The 19,502-nt window shown below is 43.0% G+C and overlaps 1 protein-coding gene across 1 annotated transcript; it reads right to left on the reverse strand.

The window, feature by feature from the left end:
• Window positions 1-15,936: 15,936 nt before the first annotated feature.
• On the reverse strand, window positions 15,937-18,968 carry gemin8 (gem (nuclear organelle) associated protein 8). The gene is made up of 4 exons (XM_071532347.1): window positions 18,909-18,968; window positions 18,542-18,596; window positions 17,681-18,056; window positions 15,937-17,164 (listed from the first exon to the last, which is right to left on the reverse strand). The coding sequence occupies exons 2-4, from the start codon at window positions 18,542-18,544 to the stop codon at window positions 16,908-16,910; spliced, it is 636 nt and encodes a 211-aa protein (XP_071388448.1). The 5' UTR covers window positions 18,545-18,596; window positions 18,909-18,968; the 3' UTR covers window positions 15,937-16,907.
• Between the last annotated feature and the right edge of the window lie 534 nt (window positions 18,969-19,502).

Below are 19,502 nucleotides of genomic sequence, written 5' to 3' on the forward strand. Positions count from 1 at the left end.
CCTTGTGGTACTTGTACCTATCTGGATGCTGTATCCTGGTGACTTGGTTCTCTCTCCCTCTCTCTCTCTCTCTCTCTCTCTCTCTCTCGCCTCGCACACACCCTCTCTCTCTCTCTCTCTCTCTCTCTCTCTCTCTCTCTCTCTCTCTCTCTCTATCTCCTGTCAAAAGCTTAGCACTCTCTTTCTCTATATTAACAATCCCGTTTCAAGATGCAGAGGCGCTGTCAGATTGGATTTATTTTTTGCACATGCAGATTAGCGGCCCCCCAAACGATGCCAGATAACGCTCTCTGGCCCCTACGTCACTTACAATCCCACTTTGGCTGTGGATGAAACCGTGTTTTTTTTTTTGTTTTAAATGTCCTACTTGATAATGCTGGATTGTGGTAATAGAGCCTCTCCCTTTATCCACCTGATCCATACTAAATTTCATTTTATTTCATCAGTCTGTCTTCCTCTCTCTCGGTTTTGCAGGTGAAACTAGGTTATTATTATTTTTTTTTCTTTAACCACAGTGAGTCAGAGGCTACTGTATAAGGACAAAATGTGCAGTAGATGTAAATATGCAAACTCATGAGTACACCACCATGCATGAATAGGCCCACACACATACACACATACACACATACACACACACACATACACACACACCGCCCCCTCTCCATCTGGTGGCTTGAGAGAAAGAGGGAGGGAGGAAGAAAGAGAGAGGAGGAGGAGGGGGGCAGAGAGCAAAATAAAAAAAGAGAAGAAGAAGATGATCTACTGTGCTAAGAGAGTGTAAGTGAGCGGAAGGAGGGCAGTGGATAAAAGTGAGAGTCTGGGATGGATGGAGGGAGAGAGAGGGAAAGGACCAATCTTGGTTTTTACTTTTTCTCTGTGTGGTTATGGAAATCGAACAAGTGACAATTTAACCCAGAGAGTCTAAACATTAACACTGCAGTATGCCAGTGTTTGTATAAGTCCACACACCTATCAGAGTTCATTTAACACTTTTACATAGATTTAAATAGCTGCTCCAGAGCCATATCTGCTCTTTTAAAGGACAAACCACTGTTCAACTCCAAATAACTGTCACTGAAAAATCAACACTTATTAACACTAGAAAATGTGGTATGTATGATGACTTTAAAAGCACATTAAGTGTAAATATAATCTTCCAGGATGTCAAAACAAAGTCTGACATGTTATTATTCCTATTGGAATCCAGAAAGTAGGCAAAAAAACACACGGAAGAAAGCCTGGAGTACTATGAATTCTTTAGTGTGTGTGTGTGTGTGCATGTGTATGTCTATAATTAATATCACTATCCTACTGTTTGTGTAAGCGTATGTCCATTACTACTACTATTATTCTGGAAAAGTACACTTATTATACTTCTATTATTTTAACATTACCTTGCTTCTGAAACAAGCTTTCCTTAAAAATCCCAGTAGTTTCTAATCATGGCAAAAATTTATTTCAACTTTGATTGGATCTTAACCAATCAGAGCCTCTTTATGACTAAATAATCATACTTTACTGTATGTATGGACAGTAGTCAAGCTTTACTGAAGCGGGGGCCCGGGCCAACCCTTTGTCTCTTTTGGAGGATGCTGATTGGCCGAGGGTAGACTCCCGCCGTCCAATGAGAAAGCAAATGAGGCGAGACCCCTGAATTCATAAGAAATGCTTAAAAGTGGGTGTGGCTGGCAAACAGGAGGGAGGGAAGGAGGGGGTTGGTTCCCCCATTCACATCATTTTCTAATAATAAACATCCTGAAACAATGGGACGCCATCTGTCCTGAATCCTCTTTAATCAGGTTTTAATTCGGACACACGTGGCCCTGGTGCAGACCTGAATCGAGCGAGACAAAGCTCAGCCCACACAACTGTCCAGGAAATCCCCTCCAGACTGCAGACAGAGGTAACAACGCCTGATGTTTTGATCCTATACAGAAACACCCACACAGCAGCCCAGTAGTGGCTAACATGACATATATGACATGTATTTACCCAGAGGCTGAAATGAACGCCCACCAAGCGCCAAATGTAAGATTAAATCAATCAGTGCATCTCATCGGCTGGGAAATTGAGACGACACATTTTAACATTTGAATGCATCAGTTTTATTGAGTTCTGTTGCTCTTAATGATTAATTACAAACTTGATCCATTGCCTAAGTAAGTGAGCATGTTTTAATTTAACACAGCATCTGATTCTATGCATGAAACGTAATTGAAAACAGGTTATAAATAATTATATTGTTTCATTTATTAGTTTAGTGTACTTGGCAGGTGAGTCAAAAAGTTAATCATGTTATAATAGGATCTTAGGATTTTTAGCTTTACTTTTTTAATCATGTGTGGGTTAGAGTGAGGGTCATGCTCTAAAACATAATCAAAAGGGAAATCAAAAGGAGTATACACATCAGCCAGTTAGTGCATCAAGCCTCAAAAACAGGACATTAAGAAGCTGAGGTAGTAGAAATTTATTTTAGTTTGACATAATAGGCTACAAAAAAACAAAAAGCACAGAAACTGATTCAGGAAATGTTTTCACAACCTACAGGCTGTGTTGCAACGTTTTATCGTTTCCAATCAATGACAGTCTGTGGATTGGGACTGTGAGCTCAAAATTGTTCATTTTTGTCGGTATAATTGTTTTAACATCGTTTATTGTGGCACCTGACCCTCTTTTCATTTGCCATTTATTGATCTTTTAATGTGAAATACAAATTACATAGAAGATGAGCAAAAAACACTAACCCTAACTCACTGATTCAACATTAGCAGTTGAGTACAAATAAATGTTTGTACTTTGTTTTTGTGTTTCCACTGCGGCACAATGGGAAGCAGCGAATAAAGAGGAACGAAAGTGTAATGCCCTTCTTTCGTTTTTTTACGATCAGCAGGAAGAAAGCACACACATAATAACACACCAACAGCATCACACAAACTCTAAACTCTCAGTTATCGGAGTTGAAGGGCGAATTTCAAGTCCCGTTTTTCCCCCAGCACCCCCATAATCCCCTGCTGGGTCACACAGATTAAGGACTTGTCCAGAAGATGAGATACAGTGCTCCCTGGCACTCTCCACCATCACCCTGTCATAGGGACACACACACACACACACACACACACACAGACACACACACGATGTCCAGTGCTTGGATTCTGGCCCTAACCCCAAACTAATGCTACGTTTCAGACTTGTCGGAAAGTCGGAAAGTCAGAGTTTCTATTAGGAAAAACCCAACAGAATGGCCCTTCAAGTTGAAATTCCAAGTAGGAAACTGATTTTTCAACCCTGCAGTTATCTGACGTCACGTTAGCATGGCGGCATACACTGTAAACACAACACAGCATTACTTTTAACATGTTAAAAATCCTTCAAATACATTTAACTTAGCGCTGCATGACCTTAAACCCATCAAAACACCTGTATGGTAAATGGTTAAACATTTAGTTGCCAATATTCTATGCTACCAAATCTCACTGACATCCAGTAACATTATCTGTTGCATGGGGAACAGTGTTTTCTGTTGGGCAAATTAAATCTCATCCATATTCATTTCCTGGTTTTTCCAAGCTGGACTAGTGGAACACACAGAGGTTGGAATTATGACTTACCAACTGGGAATGTCAGACTTACAACTTTGAATTGAACGCAGCATCAAGTCCATCTAAATCATTACAAAAGTACTAAAGACTCTCCTGCACACATGAGACTCTTTGGCAGTTGACTGCACAGCTTGCTAATGCTTGCTGATGTTCCTGTCCAGACAAATTCACAATGAGTTCTGGTCATTGATATTTTAAGTGGAAAATATACAAAACCTTTTGACTCACTTAAAATGTGTCTATTATTGATTGTGTTATGGGTCATAATAAAGTTCCAATAAATTATACAAAAGCACAAACTCTGCAGTTTAATACATTTGTTGGGAAATGAGTGTATACTGACTGAAAAAGGATGTCTCTCTCTCCTTCTCTCTCTCTCTCTGTGTGTGTGTGTGTGTGTGTGTGTGTGTGTGTGTGTGCGCGTTGGGGGGGTGGGGGGTGGGCTGTGGTGACAGAGGATTCAGTATAGCCCCCATATATAATCCTCTACAGCCATATGACTAAGCCTGTGTGGAGTGTATTATCCAGAAACCAGTAACAATGAACCGAGGTTTGGACTAGACAAAGACAGAACACCGAAAGATAAATCCATGCACACACTCCTGTAGTGTGAACCTTATACGGTGTGTTAGTGCGTGTGTGTCTTCACTGTTTGTGTGTGTGCATGCATATAATGGCAAGTAAATGTTTTAAATGCATACTTTCGGTTACATTTTGAAGCCTTATGTTCAATGTTCATATCATGTCCCGTAAGTTTAGCCAATCATGCAGCTTCAGAAAGAGCCCAAAGCTTCAGTTCAACTTTTCTTATCTGCCTCCTCAAACTCTTGGCGTCCATTAAAGGGAGAGACACGAGTGCCTGTCCAATGCCTGTCTTCCCTCATTACAGCGAAACAGAAGAGAAACTGGAGCCAAAATGGGGCCGTCCCACAGTAATGAGGACATCGCGGCTCTTTCAGGCCATCAGATGTGGAGTTAATGGGACAGAAGAAGTAGAAGAAGAAGAAGAAGAAGACATGGTTGTCTGGTTTTGGACTCCCTGTAAACAAAGGCGTAATTGGTTTCAAATTTATTTCAAACTCTGAAACCACTTATGTTTCAAAGCTTTACACAACAAGTTCAACATTTGGGACTCTCATGATGATGGCCACGTCCCGAACATCAGAGGAGCCTGAATTCAAAGTGATAAGGGATCCGCTGTTGCCATGGCGATGTGCAACACTGCTGATAGGCTGCGCTGATTCAGATCTTTAGCGACGCTATCAGTTCCTAGAAAACTTCTCCTGTGTCCTCGCAGCAGCTTGAATCCACCAAGAGCCAGAAACCAAACGAAGAAGAAGATATCCTTGCAGAGGGACGGACTAGAAGAAACCTTATCGGAAATGCCATCAGTAAAATGATTTTTTCTGCTGTGACCGACATGCAACCCTGCAACACACAACAGATTTTTTTTGTTGTTGTCGCTGAATGTCTAAAGCTTTCTGTGTCGCCCTCTGAAAGGCAGAGTCAGAGGCAGAGTCTTCTCTCTTGGAGTGCTACAGCAGAGAGTAAACATGTCGTCCCCTATGAGTGATGTAGTCGCCTCTTGGGCCAATCAGTCACGAGAGGCATCTTCCCTCCAAGTTTCATCTAAATCAGAGCAGTGGGGTAGCAGTTAGGGCCTTTCAAAGTGTGAAATGTTGATCTTTAATTATAGTAAAGTGTCCTTATTACACCCGTGGAAATCAGTGTAAATTTTGAAAAGCAGAACAAAGAGCCAAAATGCATCATCCCGAGTTTTGTCAAAATCGGACCAGTGGTGACATATCACCTGAGGTCACATGTTTGAGTTAAAAATTTTGACCTTTGAGCTCCTGCATTAGGCCAACATTTTGTACGGACAGATTTGTGTCGTAAGTTTCACGTCAATCGGTCTTTTGATGTAGGAGTTAGGGTCTTTCAGTATTTTAAATTTTGGCCTTTAAGTACAGCGTCCCCATCAGTGTACTGTTTTGTTTTGGGCCATTTTTTGCCTTTATTGGATAGGTCAAAGTAGAGAGAGACAGGAAAGACTGGGAGAGAAGGGGAGGACAAAGAGAGAAAGGACTAATGAGGTTTAGATTCAGACATTGCTTTTTGTCTCATCAGACTGCTCCTTGTCTTCCTCTGTCCTGACGTTCGACTCCACCCCACCCCAGGCTCGCCACATTGACCTTTTAACCCTCTTCCTGACACCCTGCTCAAGACCATTATGCATCTTTTGTCAAGCTTTGAGCTCTGATCTCCGAGGACTGTAGGTCAGGACTCACCCTGACCTACAGTGTCTGCTGTCCCATGCCTTGGGAAACCACTGCTACACAACACAGAGCCGGTTGTGTCTGTCTCTGTCTAATACGGGATCGTAGGGCATCCAGAGTGAGAATCACGGGACTTGGAGAACTAAGGCCGTCATCACATACAGTAGGATGCTTTTTTTGCATGTACCTGCACCTTTTTTCAGTTATTTGGTCACAGCAGGTGTGCATCTTCTCCAAATTATGCACCTGGCCTTTTGGACGCAGCGTGCCTTTCCAAGTTGACTATGCTGCAACTTTAGCTGTGCCGCACATTACATCAGTGTCAGACAGATTAAAAAATTAGCACTGCCTCATACCCACGGTCTACACCGGTCCCATCGCATCAGCAGCACATCACAAGCAAAACCTCAGTTGGTGTCTGTCCACACTGCATTCATCACTGATACAGGTAAGTTTGCCTCTTTTGTACATTGTTTCCTATTGGAGCCATGGAACAAGACAAACTTCTTGCAATAGTGCTCTCACATACAGATGCATAGCCTACCATCCATAAAAGTGATATTTCTTTGATTTAGGGAATCGCTATTTCAGTGATTTTTTTTTTAATTGTTAGCTCTGTATACCAAAGATTGCAAAAGCTTCCTCTGGTTAATAGAGAAAATACACAAAAATTCTGGTATAACAGTGTATGCAAAGGGTTTTAAATAGTGCGTTCACACAGGTATGAAGCGTAAAAAGACGGAGCAGCTCACATTATTAAAACGAGAGTGTTTCTGTCCCAAGAGACAGACGACTTAAAAAACAAAGCAGCTGAATTGCTTCTGGTGTAGACTGGGCATTACAGTGTCCTGGTGAGTAACGTCAACTCTAGCTACATCCTCCGTTTCAGAACAGTATCTTCATCCTCTTCTTCAAGAGCAAGGAGAGCAAACCGCTAGCTAGCATAGCAACGAGAATGATGTAACGCTGCTTACAGCCTTGGAATTCTTGCTCTCTGTTACTTGCTGCACTTTGCGTTTGAGCAGAAGAAAAAAAAAAAGCATCTATCTGGCCGAACAGCTTGCCTGTCTCACCCTTAATGTTTCTGTCTGCTCGTCTAGCTGTTTGGCTATTGGTTTATCTTATCCATTAGTCAAATAGAGGTGTTTTATCAGTAATGCTGGAACCGGGCCATCACTTAGCGAACGCACACATACAAAGATACCGATACACACACTCTCTCTCTCTCTCACACACACACACACACACAGGCACAGAGTCTCGGGGACGGCTTTATGAGCCTCCCGCTGTCGCTTTAGTCTAATCCTTGCCATTTTAATGGGCTTCTGGCTTCCTCTAAAAGGGAAACCTTGGCAGAAAGTGAGTCAATGCGCTGCACCTTGCACTGTCTTGACTCCATCACCTGTGAAGATTCCTCTAAATTCTCGACAGACCATGTGTGTGCAAGAATGTGTGTGTGTGTGTGTGTGCGTTTGTGAGCATATGTGTGTGTGTGTGTGTGTCTAGATTCGGGCCTTAATCTGTAGTGGTGATGACCCAGTTTCGCCCCCACCCCGCCCCTCAGCCGTCGGTCACCAAGGAGACGCCTCCCTCTCATCCCCGAACTGAACGTGGGATGCTGACCGGCGTTAATCCCACACACACACACACACACACACACACACACACACACACACACACACACACACACACACACACACACACACACATACACACACAATCTAAAGATATCAGACCATACCTACAAACACTTTCAACGCTTTTAAAGTCATGGCTTTCTAGCGATGATCTCGAAACCGACACTGAATGGGATTTGTTTATCAGCTTAAAGGAGAGGTGTGAGATGGGTTTGGACACACACACACACACACACACACTCTCTTTCCACTCCAACTAACCCCACAGGTCGGACAGAACACAGACACATGGACAACTTGTATGCAAACTCATGCAAACTAATCCCGTCATGCCTCGACATCATCTGCAAGGCCTGTTTCCAAAATTTGCATGCTATTGCAAGAGTTTCGTTTTAATGCGTAATGGTTTCTGAGAACATTTCACCAGACAAAGAAGGATAGTCTCTGCCCTTTGTCGCTCGCTCTTTCATCTCCATCTCTATCTCCATCCGTCTCTCTGTAACACGCACACACACACACACACACGCACACACACACTGAATCATTTCGCCTGACTGCACCCCGCCCCCTCCACTGGAAGTAGGTGAAGAGATCAAATCAAAGTGTGAGTGCATCTCTGAGATCTCGCCTTATTTACCATATCTGACTCCTGTCTGTACGGATGGCTTAACCTCGCCCTGGCCTACCTCTTTACACACACACACACACACACACACACACCTCCATACACACACACACACACACACACAAACACACACCCCTCCCCTTCCACCCAGCAATTTATCCGACGAGCCACTAATCCCGCTGGCCCAGATACGGGCCGCGATCTGCCCCGCTGCTCCACATGATGTTACGTTGTCGTCGTCATCGCATCCCGACGACTGCAACCGCACACACTCCCCACACACACACACACACACACCCTTCTACCCCCCCTTCCTGGACTGCCTGCATCACATGACCTCGGTCAGTCATGTGACGCAGGAGCTGCACCTGTGACCTACTGTACTGAACCGCAGCACACCCATGCAGCAATGTGGGATGAGAGCTGTGTGTCTCATCTAGGCAGCACACCATGACTCATTGTGTGGAGATAAAAAAAAAAAAGGCGAAGCAGGGTGGGCTCATCATCATCTTTATCATCATCATCACCATCATCATCATCATCCTCCTCACTGCAGAGGCAGGGGAAAGGACAGGCGAGGGAGAATGGCGTTCCCCTGCCGGTTGCAGGTTTGTATGTTCGATGCCTATTTTTTGCCCGTGTGGGCTGTGTGATCAGATGCATGACTGTTCACACGCGACGGGGAACGAGATGACGCCTTGAGCTCCGCGCATCGCCGCGTCGCCATGGCAACAGGTCTCCTCTCTCGACGGCTGATTCCGACACATCAGAGTCGCCGTCGGGTTTGAGCTTAAAATGCTCTGCGAGCAAGCAGGCAGGAGACAAGGGGGCTGGAGCCACAGCCGAGATAAAATACATTATTTGGTTTTGTGGTGGAAAGGAGGGGGTTGGTGTGTAGAAGGAATACAGGCATGTTGAAGGAATTAATTTTTTGTCTCTCAAAGGCCTTAATCAAGACCAGGTTACTCAATGGCATCAGCTGTTCTGATAATTCTCAGCACAGTACAAATATACAGCACTCTTGTGTTAAAGAACAGGTATAGAGAAAGCACTAACATTTTACTATTCCTTAGTACCAGTCATAACAATAATAATAATCTTTATTTATATAGCACTTTTCAAAGCACAAAGCACTTTACAAAGGCTAAAGAAAAACATAAAATCAACAGCAAAATCAATAAACAAGGCAGAATCATAAATGTGAGATCAAATACAAGTAATAAAATTAGGTTTTATGAAGTGACTTTAACTGATTTAGCAGCCTGGGCTTCTCAGGCAGGTCGAGCCAAAGTAGGAGCGCAGATGGTGAAGAACCGATCGCCTCTTTTGTTTTTAATCTACATTTTGGAAATGCCAAATAGGAAACCGAGAACTTTTAGCTAAAGATGCTAAAATCGCAGTGATGTGATCTTGTCTTTTCAGAGACAGAGACGAGAGAGAGACATTTGACCGAGGCAGGAATACAGAGTTATTCTAAGTAAGAAGATACAAAAGCATGGATGACGTTCTCTAAATCACTTAGGGATAAAAACATCTCTATTAACCTGACCAGCGGGGACAGACATGTAGCTGTAGATGGGTGAATCACCTGCTTCTTTCCGTATCTGCATCCTGATTCAGTGACTAACGGCCTGCACAAATTTAGCACAGTTTACCTCCGTCATTTATGACCTTTACAGGTAGTCGGCATTCGTCAGAATCACTGTAAACTGCAGGCCGAGCCACTGCTGATTCCAAAATCGTCAGTTTTCATTTGTAAAAATCAACATACATACACCAGTGTTTATATAAATCCACACCCATTAGTTAATTTAACACTTTTAGATTCATTTTTAACCCCTCGTCCCAGAGCCTTCTCAGTTGTTTCCTATCAACGCTCCTATCAACACTTTTCATCTCCAAATAACTGCCACTGAAAAATGAACACTTATTAACCTGGGAAAATTTGCTGTAGTCGTTGTTGGAGTTTGACTGTTTTCTGAGGCTTTGATCGGTTTTTGATCAAGAGCCCATTTCTGCCTCTTCAATGTCTAAGAAAACTGCCTGTCTACATGTATAAATGCATAATTTGCATGTGTGTGTGACAGGGGGGTAACACGCTCATCTAGTGTGCTATTATCATATATTATGTATATATCTATTACATATGTATTTACACATGCATGTACTGTATATTTATATTAGGGTTACACCTATATATTGTTTTGCCAATATATTGGGCCACTTTTTATTAAACATTGAATATCAGTCATGTTGTCCACCTACAATATGATGGAGGTTCCTCGTTGACCTCATTTTATTTATTTAACTGTTCAATAATTCTTCATTAATTGGAAGTAAGTAATTAGTCTGGGTTTCAATGGAGAGTTTTAGTGCTACATGATGGTCTAAATGCCATTTCAGAGACTTTTCCACCAACAAGGATAAAATACTTGTGGGAAACACTGAATCCTTATGCGTTTTTGGCATGAAAATGGTTTAAAGATATTGAATATCGGCACAAAATATCAGCTATCAGCAGTTTCATACATAATTCATATGTATTAATACATAAACTGGAAATATATAGGTTAAAATGTAGTTTTATGGCTTGTGTTTAACTAACCCCAGCTTGTTATTATTCCAGTATTTTTATTAAAGTGTTGGTATACTGTTACTGTAATTAGGTCAGTGGGCCGTTCCACTTTCTCCTGTTTTGCCGCTGAGAGCCGGGCGACCCTCCGTCTCTGATCATTTATTCTTTCACAGTAAAACACTCTCTCTTAAAATCTGCAGCCCTTGAAGTCTGTCTGCTTCATGTTACACAGACAGCATCCAGTCTGCAAATCAGCACAGCGAATCCGCAGGAGAGGATACAAGAGGATATGGGGTTTCACATGCAGGCGAGGAGGGAAGAAGAGGAGCTGCGAAGAGGGCTAAAGCAAATCCACAAGAGGGGGAGGAGAGAGAAGAGAGGAAAAGAATAATGATGAAGACAAGGAGCGGGGAGATGATGATGAGAGGAGCAGATGCGATGCGCAGATGAAAGATGGGATGATGATGGTGGCGATGATGAGGCGAAAGGAGCACTCCGGGGGAATAAACGGGCGGCGAGGGGAGTTGAAATAAGAGGAGTTTACGATGGCGTCCCGGAGAAAAGACCCCCCCCCCCCCTCCTCCTCCTCCTCCTCGCAGTAAATCATGTCACTTGGCTACATCCTGTCTGTTCTCAACTTCTCACCGGCCTGCAGGCAATAAACAGTCCTGCTGCCTTATTGAAAACAGATGTTATGAATGGGAGAGAGAGAGAGAGAGAGAGGGAGAGAGAGAGAGAGAGAGAGAGAGAGAGAGAGACCTGGAGGAGGAGGGGCAGAGGAAGAGGCAAAAAGCAAAGACATGGATGGAGATAGAAATGGCAGACATACAGGAGACAAAATGGTAAGAAAAACCTCTGCGGCCTAATGAGAGAAAGCTGGATGCTACTGATTTCAGGTCAGTCTCCAGTGAGAGAGAGAGAGAGAGAGAGAGAGAGAGAGGGAGAGAGAGAGAGAGAGAGAGACTTGGAGGAGGAGGGGCAGAGAAAGAGGCAAAAGCAAAGACATGGATGGAGATAGAAATGGCAGACATACAGGAGACAAAATGGTAAGAAAAACCTCTGCGGCCTAATGAGAGAAAGCTGGATGCTACTGATTTCAGGTCAGTCTCCAGTGAGAGAGAGAGAGAGAGAGAGAGAGAGAGAGGGAGAGAGAGAGAGAGAGAGAGACTTGGAGGAGGAGGGGCAGAGAAAGAGGCAAAAGCAAAGACATGGATGGAGATAGAAATGGCAGACATACAGGAGACAAAATGGTAAGAAAAACCTCTGTGGCCTAATGAGAGAACGCTGGATGCTACTGATTTCAGGTCAGTCTCCTGAGAGAGAGAGAGAGAGAGAGAGAGAGAGAGAGAGAGAGAGAGAGAGAGAGAGAGAGAGAGAGAGAGACTCTGCTGAGGTTCTGCCAGGACTTTCATGCACACTACAAGATTTTGGCCAGACTGAGCTGCAATTACACTGTCCCAAACAAAAAGAAAACTAAAGGTGCAATCACTTAGTTTGTTTTCTTTGGTCAGCCGTTTTAAGATCTTTCTTTCCATAAATATTCATGTTTGAGTTTTGAGGATTTAATCGTCCGTGTGTTTGAAATACTGACTGATGAAATTTCAGATAGAAAACTTTTTCCCCCCAAAGTGAATAGATCTAGTTTTGGAATGAAACCCTTCAAATCTCACAACATGCACGCAGTCCCATACACAACAGCAATTGTCTTCCGTGTCTGAAGCTTGTCCCAGTCTGTATAATCCACAGTTAAGGCGGCAGATCACTCCCTGTTAATCCAATCAGCATCAACTCTCACATGAGGAGTTGACGCTGGGAGGATGAGCTGAAGTTTCCCGCTGTTCTACAAATCGGTCAGGCAATCGCTCTGCAAACGCTTAAAGGAAAATTCCACCCAAATCGACCTCTGGGCCGCAGTCACTCCGCAACACAAGACGTTTTCCTGGAATATCCCGAATGACTCACCATGAAAAATTTTTGGAACCATCATGGTGACATTATAGGACCGCATTTCCCTTGATATTTAGAAAATTAGGGTAAATTTCACATAACGAACACAATAAAAGCTTGGGAAATGGTAGCAAACTGTCCGCAGAATAACAACTTTACAGTCTGTTTTGGTTAAGTTGCTCTTTAGGATTAGGAAAATTAGGAAAAAGTTCAAGTGTGTGTGTGTGTGTGTGTGTGTGTGTGTGAGTGACAGAAGAGAAGGACTGTAAGTTTGTTAGAGTGTCGTGTCCAGTGTCATGCAACCATGTCATGCTCACACACACACACACACACACACACACACACACACAATAAGCTACACATGTCCATAGGCACAGTGGGGTTGATTCATGAAGAGAAAACAGTGCCTGGTTAAGTAATCATGCCCTCACTCTTACACACACACACACACAGACAGACAGACAGACACACACACACACACACACACACACACACACACACACACACACACAAAGAAGGCACACATGCACTAACACACAGCTGGACACACTTTCCTTTCCCATACACAGAAACAAATGGATTATTCTGCTGCTGGCACAGTTTGGCATCAGTCAATATAAAAACACCAAACATACAGAGATACTCATGCACACATACGCGCATATAACTACAGATATTCGTGCACGAGCGCGCGCGCGCACGCACATGTGGATGAAAAAGTGCGCCATGAGGGGATGATGATGATAAATAAATCCAGAACTGAATCATAAAAAATCCTGTTTGTCTCACGGAAGGAAAACTGCTGCTGACAAAAGGACGAGAGGAATCTAAAGAGTGAAACTGTGAAACTCAACAGGCTGCAGGGGCTGCCCGCGTGCTTTGAGCCTTTAAACTGATTAGCCGACACGCACGTTAGAGTAAACTACCACCGAAGAAGACGCGGGTGCACTCATACATCACACTGAACAAAGCACAAACAACTATTCCTGCAGCAAACACACGGACAGGCAAATATAAACGTGACCCAATTTCTTGCCCGGGTTTTTCCCGCACGGAAAAAAAACAAAACAAAAGCAAAGCAAAAGTGTGTAAAATAGTTCACCTACCCATTTTTAAGCCCCTGTGTGGAAATTGGCACTGAGACACTGTCACAACACTCCCAACTGGCTACGGGTTTCTTGGATGGAGGGGGTCCAGCGTGCAAACAACTGGACGTCCCGTTTTGGAATAGGGGGAGCAGATGGGGGGCGTGACGTCACGGCCGGGGTTAGATCCTTGGCAGACTTTATCAATCAACACACTCCAAGTGTTTTGTGTTGTTACTGGAAGTAGAATATTTCATTGCTTTTCTAAGGCTTATTGAAAATAAGTGTTAAAACACTAATGTTTCATTTCGAGACCCTGATTACCAATCCAAGGAGCAGTGTTAGTTTTTTCTTTCTTTTTTATTATTTACTTTTAATATATTTTTGTTTTCTTTGTTTCTTACATTTATTTATTCATTTTTTTTTTTAATCTTATACTGTCTTCTATGCTTCTTCTCTAATTGTAATGTAATTCTTTAGATCTTAATTTAAGCAATGTTCTTTACTGTTAAGTTGGCATTGCCTGTAATTTGCAAATTGTTCAATAATAATAAAAAAGTTGATCAATCAAAACACATGCACATGCCCACACACACATACTCATGTGCACACAGAGTAACTTATGATTTGCACATTTTAGTTTCCCTTGCGAAAAATAACTAGTAACGCTATAATATAGTGATACCATAGGAAATCCAAACTATCACAGAGTAAGATCAGGGTCACTGTAAACTCACTATTGAGTACCAGACACACTAAAGGTCCCTAAAGGAATATTACAGTGTTTTTTTGTGAGGATACTTCCTCTGCATAACAAGCCAAAGGCATCTGTCACACTGAGGCTTACAGATCCAAAACCGATATGACAGATAGTGTGACTGTGAATGAAAAGTAGAGGATACAAACTAGAGGATGGAGGATAATGTGTCCTGACCAAGACCCAATGGGGTCGAAACGCTGGAGTGAAGTTAATAAACTCAATACTGGGGAAGCATTACTCCAGTATGAGAACTCATCTCTTTTGTTTAAATCAGAAGATAAACCCTTTCATTTGGAGAAATCTTTTAGCATGCCTGCAGGGCTGGGAGGGTGTGTGTGTGTGTGTGTGTGTGTGTGTGACTTTGACCCAGTGCAGTGTGCCATCTTCTGCCCCTGTATGGCTGCAGTGCGCTCCTTCCACAAATGTCACATGTAGATGTTGCACTCAAATATCTGGCTGTCTGTGTGCTTGTTCTTCCTTATATGGGCCTGTGCATGCTTATAATGAAGCACTATAATGTGCAACACTGGTTGTTTTGGTGTATTTACATCAAAGGAAACACTTTGAACACTGTTAAGAAACAGCTATTGGCCTGTGGATAAAATGAGGATGATGTGGTGTCTTGTTGAAATATTTCCAGCAGCTACAATGGAGTTTGATAGCAGAAAATGTGTCGGCGATCTAAAAAATCAGCGGTAAACGTCAGGTTTTGGTGTCAGTTCCTCAGAATCAAAGAGCGAGGGCTTCTTTCTGGAGCCGCCATTTTGCACCAAGAGACGTTCAACAATCATACAGGGAGAAATCCATCGTAGAGGAGGCAGAGAGACCAATTTCTCCACCCACAGGAGCAGGAGAGAGACCAGAATGAAATGCAGCATCAAGACAGGTTGTGTTTTACATATTACATACAGTGTAACCCAGCATTCTGGGAAATGTCAGAAATCACTACCTGAAGTAGAAGTAGACGAGGCAGGTTGAGGGAAAGTGGGTTCACCAAAAAAGTAAATTACAACACTTCATCACAAAATAACTGGAATGCACTGAACGCTATAAATTGATATCTAACAGTGTGAGAGGATCTGAGGCTGGATTTATCCTTTAAAGCAGAATAAGTCTGACAGCCATGTGAGACTTAATTAACTGGAGCCCTGCTTTAGTTCAAGGCCATGATATGGTCTGTAAACCGATTTTAGCGTGATATTTAGTTAATTGGAGAATCTGGTAACTGGAAAAGTCAAATGTGTGTTGTCTCAAATAAGGTGTACGGATATGCTTAAAACAACACCTTGTTTTTAAGAGTGCATGTTGCTCAAAAGCTGAAAAATATTAATACTTCTATAGAGCCAGGCTCAGATTAGACAGAGGTAACTTAGAAAACACCACCGATACAGCAGGTTTCAACCAGTTATAGAAAACTTTATTAGAAACCATATCAACAGCATTTATATAAAAATACCAACTGCTCAGTTTAAAAAAGAAAATGAAGAACACCAAGAAGTACAGCGAGGTGCAAAGACCCTGCTGAAGAGAAGATAAAACACAACAGTCAACATCCCTCCTGAGAAGCTGCATGGGCGGCTTTGAAACCGATGAAATGTCTGAATCAGAAAGGTGCAGCGCTGACAAACAACAACAACAACAACAACAACAACAACAGCAGCTCATTCTTCATGTGTGTTGAAAAGTGGAATTTCAGTAGCAGCCGAACAGGAACGCTTCTAAATTTGAACAGAGAAAAAAACAAAAAAAAACACTGGTCCTGCGGTTAAACTAAGTTGACAGGCATAAGAGGAGCCACCGCAGCATGAAACATCATCAACCTGGAGGGTAAACCAAAACAGATTAGGAGGAAGCACACAGGCGCATGTTGCTTGAATCCATTTACATCACCTGCCGGGGCATTTCTACTGTACTTCTGACCCTCAATTGACACAAATTTCACTTCTTTTCTGCTTGCACGCTGCATTTTTGTCCTGAATTTAAAAAGCGACTAAGGATTCAAACGTAATGGAGAGATGAGTCATGAGGAACAAACAGCGCTATCTGTGGGATAAAGGCCAGTACTCCGTGTTGCTGCTTGAAAGCCACGAGTTAAAACTATTTATGTGCGAGAGTAACCCACATAAGGTCCAAGATTATATTATCTAAAAATAAGTCTTCATTTGGAGCGGCCGGTGACACCGAGGGTATCTAAGTTACACTTAAATGATAAAGTAGAAGCTCAACAAATTATCATAAGTGCTCAAATGACTTCTCTAAACCTCAGCTAACCCAAACCATTAGTTCCAGATCAGCAGAGTTGACGGCGGAAATCCATTACACGCCATGTCTGGTGTCTGAACAACAGCTCACAGCGGGGATATCCTCCGCATCAAAACAGGTTTTAGCCTTTCCCACCAGGCGTTAGAGTTTTAGCGGGATAACGGGCCAGTACTTTGGCTGCTTGCGGTCACAGTTCCGGTCAAAAGTCAGCTGCATGGCCGCCTCCATGGCCTGGATCTTGGCCGCGTCCTCGCCGTACAGCTTCTTCATCTCGGCCCCGCGTCTCTCGCCGGGCCGCTCGGAGGGGGGCGCCATGCTGCTCCGCCAGGACACCCGGTGCAGGTCGCGGTCGGCCGGCACGTGGCTCTCCTGCTCCGCCTCCAGCTGCTGCTGCTTCTCTGCAGGAGGAGGAGGAGGAGGACAGGGCTTAATATGATAGTAAAATAGATATAGTAGGCTGTCCACTCACCTTTTGTATTGTTTTACCTTCATTTAGACAGTTGAAAAGTAGCAAGGAAGATAGAGTAGAAGAGGAACAGGGGAGAGGAGGGAGTGTTAAAAGATAAAGATAAAGATAAGAAAACACATTGAGATATTTCCAGCAGCTACAATGGATTAAAATTATTCATCTATCTAAAACATCAACGGTAAATGTCCGCTTTTCCACATTTTGCCCTGATGTTCACCTATCACACAGGGAGAAAAACATTGGTTGAAAATGTTTTATCGTCTCTGCATCGAAAAACAAATCGCCCAGAGATTGAACTTGTAGTACACAGACAGTCTATTTACTGAGAACGATTTAAATCTTTTTATCGTTATCGTTCTAGATGTGAACGGGCCTTCACTGGGATTTTACTGGTTACAGGACAATCTCTCAAGCCGCCACCCGCCCCGTCCCGCTGCCGTCTTACTCAGCTCTTCTCTGTGCTTCTCCGTCTGGGCGAAGTACTGCCGCAGCTCCTCTGTGATCTCCATGTTGCTGACGTCACACTCGATCTCGCTGTCCGAGCCGCTCTCCTCGTCCCCGTACTCCCCGTCCTCCTCCTTGGCCGGGACCCTCCTCGCCGCCCTGCCTCGATTCTCTGCGGCGTGCCAGTCGGCGTAGCGCTGGGAGCTGCTGGGATACTGGTGGTGGTGGTGATAGTAGCCAGGGCCGAAGGCTGCCTCCAGGGCTTTTCGGTAGGCATGCCGGTGTCTCTGGTGCCAGGCCATGGCCTGCTGGTAGTGCTGCCAGTAACGCCCGTACACCGGGTCCGCAAACCAGGAAGTCACACTGCCACTCTCCTCCTGCCAAGGAGAGGGTTCAAATCAGTGCAAGACTTGTTAAGCTTAGTGTCCAGTTATTTAATGAATTCACTGACTCACTTAATCTTTATTTGGTGTATTTCTGATGGTTTTAAAGGGTTAGCCAACCCAACCGGTCTGTAATCACTTTATACTAAAGGATACCAAAGGGACGAGACAGGAAAAGATCTAACGTTGGTTGCTGCATGGATTTCACTCTAAAGCTGTGATCCGTCACTTCCTGTGTCCACTGCCAACATTAGAATTTAATGTGGGCAAATAGGACAAATCTATAGCTTCTCAATTAGTGGGGATGGGACGCTCTTATATACTACAGCCCAACTTTGTGATATAAAGGTTTATTTTTACATTAAAATCTTGCATAGTGCAGCTTTAATGTTCAGTTAGCAATCACCATGCTCATTCGCTAAAGTAAAGAAAGTTTTGTGAACAATTAGAGTTGGGACATCACTTCTCAGTTGCCTTACCATGATGACAGATGCTTGCAGCTCGGTGAATTTCTCAGCTATCTCATCTGCAACCCTTTGAAATGTGGACAGAGTCAGAAAGCCATAATCCAACCAGCAAAATACAGTATATTAGACGTTATTTTCCTTTATTAGCTGAAGCTAGCCTCCTAAACTAGCTAAAACACATCTGTGTAGCGGTTAACTTTACTTGTGCCTGGACAGAAAGACACATGCTGACATCTTGAAAACAAAGATGGAGGAAGACTGGCTATCAAACGTTTTACTAAATATTAGAATATACAAGGCTATGCAACTGAATAGACATTATATCAAACACATTTAGCAGTATTTCTACGTTGAATGCCTCCCGCTAAGAATAACTTACCTTGGTGCTCTCGTGTTGTTTAGCAGCTCATGCTTCCTTGATAATAATTTCCCAGCAGCCTTTGAGTCAGAGCAAAATCTCTGGCTATTTGGCGCCACCTAGAGGATACAGTGCATACATACAATAATACTCTGTTAATATTTCAGACAGTGCACCTGTAAACTGATAGGCTATTATAGTTTGTAATATGGTGTGTAACTTATGCCGAAGCGAAGCGAATGCTGTCGTTGCATTTTCCATTTCGTTAAAAGCATTTAGTCGGAAAAAATTGTGCAAAATACAAGGCCGAACCACCTTAGTGATTTTTAAGCGAAACTAAAAGGAAGTTATGATGTTTTTACCCTATCTTCTTCATATCTTTCGGCGTGTTATTCTCTTTTACACGTTTTAATTTATGACGAGTGTGATGTTTGCTTTGATTTCACTGTTAAATCATTTTTGTAAACTCTTTTAAAAAGTGCTACATAAAAAATATTAGCATTTTCTACACTGTCATCCTAGTGTCAAGTCGTCCCATAAAATTACAATTTCCTGTCTACATTTTCAAAATAAAACCTTTATTAATAACATAATCCTCAACATAACAATCGTTTT

This window comes from Centroberyx affinis, unplaced genomic scaffold, assembly GCF_046629955.1.
Source record: "Centroberyx affinis isolate AG114_WGS23_722 - 3 ecotype Tasmania unplaced genomic scaffold, CSIRO-AGI_Caff_v1 ptg002185l_1, whole genome shotgun sequence".
Lineage (NCBI taxonomy): Eukaryota > Metazoa > Chordata > Actinopteri > Beryciformes > Berycidae > Centroberyx > Centroberyx affinis.

Coding starts and splice junctions, on each gene's coding strand:
- gemin8 (XM_071532347.1), bottom strand. Junction 17,165..17,680: donor GAAGCACAGAGAAGAGCTGA/GTAAGACGGCAG, acceptor CTCCTCCTGCAG/AGAAGCAGCAGCAGCTGGAG.